Source organism: Ctenopharyngodon idella, chromosome 2, assembly GCF_019924925.1.
Source record: "Ctenopharyngodon idella isolate HZGC_01 chromosome 2, HZGC01, whole genome shotgun sequence".
NCBI lineage: Eukaryota > Metazoa > Chordata > Actinopteri > Cypriniformes > Xenocyprididae > Ctenopharyngodon > Ctenopharyngodon idella.
The window spans coordinates 18,943,547-18,949,249 of record NC_067221.1 but is presented as its reverse complement, the minus strand read 5'-3'; the positions used below and the strand labels follow the sequence as shown (position 1 = coordinate 18,949,249).

At 37.1% G+C, this 5,703-nt stretch overlaps 1 protein-coding gene across 1 annotated transcript; it reads right to left on the bottom strand.

Moving 5' to 3' along the window:
- Positions 1-138: 138 nt before the first annotated feature.
- gfi1aa (growth factor independent 1A transcription repressor a) lies at positions 139-5,420 on the bottom strand. The gene is made up of 7 exons (XM_051882211.1): positions 5,091-5,420; positions 2,724-2,887; positions 2,447-2,632; positions 1,973-2,349; positions 994-1,131; positions 742-907; positions 139-603 (listed from the first exon to the last, which is right to left on the bottom strand). Exons 2-7 carry the CDS (start codon positions 2,827-2,829, stop codon positions 425-427), a joined length of 1,152 nt encoding a protein of 383 aa, XP_051738171.1. The 5' UTR covers positions 2,830-2,887; positions 5,091-5,420; the 3' UTR covers positions 139-424.
- Between the last annotated feature and the right edge of the window lie 283 nt (positions 5,421-5,703).

Here is a 5,703-nt window from a genome sequence, read left to right as displayed (position 1 = left end):
GATTTTATGCAGCCTTTTATTTATTAGTCCATATTATATTTAAGTAATTAATGATGTCTTATTTACTTGCACAAAATTGCCTGATGGAGAATCAAATTCATATTTACATGAGCGTTTTAAAAAAAAAAACTGCTTCACTCTGCTTCAGAATTTATTAAGAATTCTTCACTCTGAAGAATTGCATGTTAAATACAAATGCAAGGTAATGCTCTTGGTGAAATTTCAGCTGGATTTACTAATATTTGGTTTGTCCGTTTATTAAATATTTAGAACAAAATATCCCAGCTTGTTATAAAATACTGTGTATCGGAAATCAAATAAATGCGTTATTTTCTTAATTCATAAAACCACACAATATTACCTTCTAATTCTACATAGTGTTACATGCATGTGCAAACAAACATATGTAAGAAAAAAAAATGCGTTATTTTAGTCCATGCTGCGTTTCTTTGTGTCTCCTCAGATCTACTTTGCGCTGAAATCCTTTGCCACACAGTTCGCATCCGAAAGGCTTGAATCCTGTGTGTTTTCTGCTGTGTGTGATGAGGTTTGAACTCTGACTGAAGGCTTTTCCACACACCTGACACTTGTGTGGCTTTTCACCTGTAAAATATGAAGGTTTCTTTTAGTCTCAACACAAACACAACTTTTGCAAACGCAGCCTGGCCGTGCGCAATGCAATTCAAAGAAGCGGTTTGGCTATTAGGCTATTAATTTTCTTTGTATCAACATTTAAATCACCTGTATGAATGAACGTGTGTTTCTTCATATCTGATTTCTGATGGAATCGTTTGCCGCAGTACTGACAGGGATATGGTCTGGTATCAGAGTGGATGAGGAGGTGCGTGGACAAAGTGGACGACCTCTTGAAACTTTTGTCGCAGATTTTGCAGCTGAAGACTCTTTCCTGCCGGTAAAAAGTTGATTAGTAAGATCGTCGAGGCTTATCATTATGGCTTAATAAATGTTGCGGGAATGCACGCGTAGGCCTACTTGTGAATGGACAGCTTTATGTTGCTCCAAGCTGACCGAGTGGCCGAACGTTTTTCCACAGATTTCGCACGCGAAGGGCCTCGTGCCACTGTGAGACCGCCGCACGTGAACTTCTAACCCATGAGGGGTTGAAAACACCTGTTTAAAAGAAACATAATTTACACAAATTTACACAAACATAAATCATTTTAAACAGTCGTGATTTAGTTTAGTTTCGTGGGATCTTAAATATCTTTTGGTCTAAAGACGAAATGCTGAAGTTTTCTAGACAAATACAAATTTTGCATATAGAACCTTAAAGGGAAAGTTCACCCAAAAATGAAAATTCTGTCATCATTTACTCACCCTCAAGTTGTTCCAAGCCTGTATAATTATCTTTTGTTGTACACAAAGAAAGATATCTGAAAGAATTTTTGTAACCAAGCAGATCTCGCCCCCATTGACTAGTATTTTTTTTTTTTCTATGGCAGTCAATGAGATCTGCTTGGTTCCAAATTTTCTTACAGATATCTTTCTTTGTGAACAGCAGAACAAAGAAATTTATACAGGTTCGGAACAACTTGAGGGTGAGTAACTGTTGACCAAATTTTCATTTTTGGGTGCACTATAACTTTCTGTCAGGCGCATTTCTCCTTCGATAGAACCTTTTTGGCAAATTGAGTCAAGAACCCTAAGATCTAGAACCCTTTTTTTCGTAAAAGTATAGCTACTAAAGTTTTATTTATTTTTTCAATTTGCTATTACACTGGAAAAAAGAGCCAATTTTCACTCCGAAATTGCAAGTAAATTTCACAATTAAAGAAACACAAGCAACATTTTGAATTAAACGTGAAGTAGAAAAGGTCAAATATTTTCTCGCAAAACGTTGGCTACACTCCAATAATCTTTGTTTTGTTTATGGCTTCAAAAAGAGTTTCTTAAAGGACAAACAATTGATGTAAATATAAGTAGCAAATAATGTTGATTTAGCCTATTATACCTTAGTGCATTTTACGCATTTGTACGAGCCGCTTAGCTGAAGTCGCGTGGACATAATATCAGACTCCGAATCAATCTCTGCTACTTTAGTTGACATCTTGAAGTCTGCATAGAAGCCTCTACTATCCAACAGGTTAGTGTTCAGGGAGCCATAGTCCTGGTAAAATCGCCCGGATTGTGCTGGTTCAATGAGGAGATGGGCACCCGGCCTTCTGTCCATGGCATCATACACCCCCATTGATGTCTCTGAATCCGCAGAAACACGGTTGCAAGATTGAATGAGGTGTCTGAGCTCGGATGTTGAATGGGCCCAAACGTACGGACGAAAAGACAAGTCGAAAGGCTGAGAGTCGTCTGGAGAAGGCGATTTATCCAGATCTAGAGTGAGATATGTTGTAAAAAGAAAGCGTAATAAGTATTTTTGCATAGGCCCTATAGTTTCACAACTGTTAAATTAGCATGAGAACATGCCAACCTGGAGAGGTTCCTGAGGACAGGGGTCTCCAGAAGTCGTCATAGTCGGATGAGCGGTCACACACACTGCCCTCGCAGCTCAGCGGGGACTGTTGGGAGGAATGATCCGCCGTGCACACCATGCTGGTTTTAGGGGAATGATTTCCCACATCCGCCGGGCTCTCGGGGATTTGCCCCATTTGACTTTCTAAACTCAATAATATTCACAATGCATTATCCGTCGCTATTTTAATGAACGCTTTTCATTGCTTAATTAATATTGATAAATGTCTTCGTACCTTGGCACGTGAGAAGTTTCTCAGTTGGGATGCAGTTGTCGTCCAGGTAACGGGGTTGATGATAACTGTGCGCCCGTTTGCTCTTCACCAAAAATGACCTCGGCATGTTTACTCTCCGTTATCAGGTTCAGGGTCATCAATCACTCACGGCTCTCCAATCCTGCCTGAAAAGTGGATTTCAAGAGCAGCGCCGGTGTGAAAAAATGCACCTGATATACACAGCAGCAGGTCTGTCAAATCTCTATCCCGCAGCCTTTTGCAATCAAAACCTCCCAAATAAAGCAAAAGCGATTTGAAGTCGAGGAACTGCACGGCGCACTTTGTTATAGGCTCCCTCTTGGCAACTTGATCTCAAAGCCTTATTTAGTAAACTGATCCTCTGTCCGCATGATATATCAACATCACGTCACTTCCAAGTAACAGACTGCAAATGGGGCCCAGGGTATTATTGCCAATAACTAATTGGTTTTGTTGCGGTCGTTAATAACCTGATGTCGAGACTTGAAGAACATCAAATTCCAAGCACAGGGGATAAACAATTAGTTTCAAATAGCATTTAAAACTGCAGATTTATTTCCCTAATAATAAGGAAGAAAATTAGATAATAGCTATTAATAGTCTATACGGTTTAGAATTGAATATCCATCGCGTCATGCACAATATTTGCATGCTTATTCGATTTATGCTAAGATTTATATAGGCTAAATTAAATAGAATTTGTTTAACTGTACATTTATATATCTCGGCTTTACCTTGCGCAATTCTTTTGGAAAACAACGAAAAGTGTTATAAAACGTGACAAGCAACTGATTAGGCCAAGAGTTCAACATTCATGAGAAATAATCTCATGTAGCAGCTACAGATATGCACTGTAAAAATAAATAAATAAATAAATAAAAATATGTATGTATATATATATATATATATATATATATAAACAATGCAGAAAATGTATTCATATTTATACAGTACATTACGTATATATATATATATATATGTTTTAAGGGTTACATTTCCATAAAATTACTGAATAATGTATTTCCGTTTTTGTTTTTGACAGTGTGGCACATCCAAAATTAAATAACTAGCTTTTATATTGTCATTATACTAATGCCAAAAGAAATGATTATAATATTGTCTGGAAAATATATAGGCCTACTTTTTGACATTGTATATTTTTCTGTTCGCTATGTATAAACCTTAGGATAAACATTTTTTAATTCATCTTTTTAAGATGTATTTGGATATCAACATTTGGTAACACTTTAGAATGGGAAACACATATTCAATATTAACTACAACTTTTGCCTCAATAAACTCCTAATTTACTACTTACTAATAGTTAGTATAGTTGTTGTAGCATTTAAGTTTAGGAAGGATTGAGGGATGTAGAATATGGTCATGCAGAATAAGGCATTAATATGTGCTTTATAAGTACTAATAAACAGCCAATAACCTAGTAATATGCATGCTAATAAGCAACTAGTTAAAAGTAAGAACTGAACCCTAAAATAAAGTGTTACCCAACATTTTTCATAAAAATATTTTTCCAAGGCAGCTTCATGCCTTACAGCAATGAGCAAAGCAAAGGAGACAAGCAAGATGAGAAACTCGTGCAATAGAAATACCAACTAATCTTTAAAGCACATGGAAAAGAAAAGAGCGACTATTATTAAAAGTATAGTTTTTACAGTTAAACTAGGCTATCAGTAGAATCAATATAGGTGTTTAATCTCATTATAGCCTATCAGAAAGCAGAATGAAACAGCAATATTGTCAAATATTGTCAAATTTCGATAAAATGTTACCCTTTTTTTTATTATTATTTGACGTTTCCCCCCCAGCTCCCCCTTGTGGGCCCCATGGGGGTCTCCGGACCCCAGTTTGAAAACTCCTGCAAGGTAATGTTCTGTCTGCAGCTGCAATCACATTTTAACAGCATTGATAGGCCTCGTAGAGGCTGTATAAACTGACCTGACACCGCTTCATTAATGCTGAAACAAGTGTCCATGTCTGAGTGAATGTGCATGGGAAAAACTCTGGCGCACCGGCTGTGCGCACACATAGACGTGTGATCTATAGTAGCCTACAATATATCTGGACGTTTTTCCGTAAAGTTACAATGACCCAGCAAATTATGTTCAGAATTTAAAAGATTTCTTCAAGCTTACCTTGGCTAGTGCGTTAAGATAACAGAAACTTTATCCAAAGCGAATAATTTAAAAGTAACGACACCTGACCTCTATTCGAATCAAAATGCAATTAGAAATCGAATAAAAGCTCGAGCAACAAAGCAGCCGTCATCATTAAGGTCTGCAGCACACTGTCGGTCTGAATCGCATTGTCCTGAGTCAGGACAGGACTCACCTGTTGCGCTGCGCTGTTGTGCTCCGCTAGAGATGTGACTGCTGCGCGCGACCTGCCTCCGTCTCCAGCTACAGCAGCGCAAACACGCGCCTTAAATACACATTGTAACTTCCTGAACGCGACCGTGTTTGATCATGTCTCAGTCACAAATATTTCAGCCAATTTTTGTAAGTGCCGGCAGCTACCTGACCTCAGGCATTTTAATCTCAATTGAAACATAAATAATAATAATTCTATGTTATGATGTAGTCTGATAGACGCCCATAGTGATCTAAATCACATTAGGATTTTTGGCTTGTCTGTGTGGGGCGATTTTATATTTGTCCCAGGTGTGGTTTTCTGCAATTACTCTTCCAGGAATAACATCCCAGCCAACGCTGGGTGTTATTGCATATTCAAAAATACATAAAAATGCAATTCATACATACAATGACTTGAATACACCTCTTCTGTGATGAACTTTTTTTCTCATTAAAATTATTACCTAATATTTTATTATTTCTTTGAGTATATATATATATAGTTTATATTTGCATATAGTGCATTATACATTTGTGCAATTTATTACTATTTTATTGCAGTTTATTAATATTATACAGGGCCTAAATGCTCA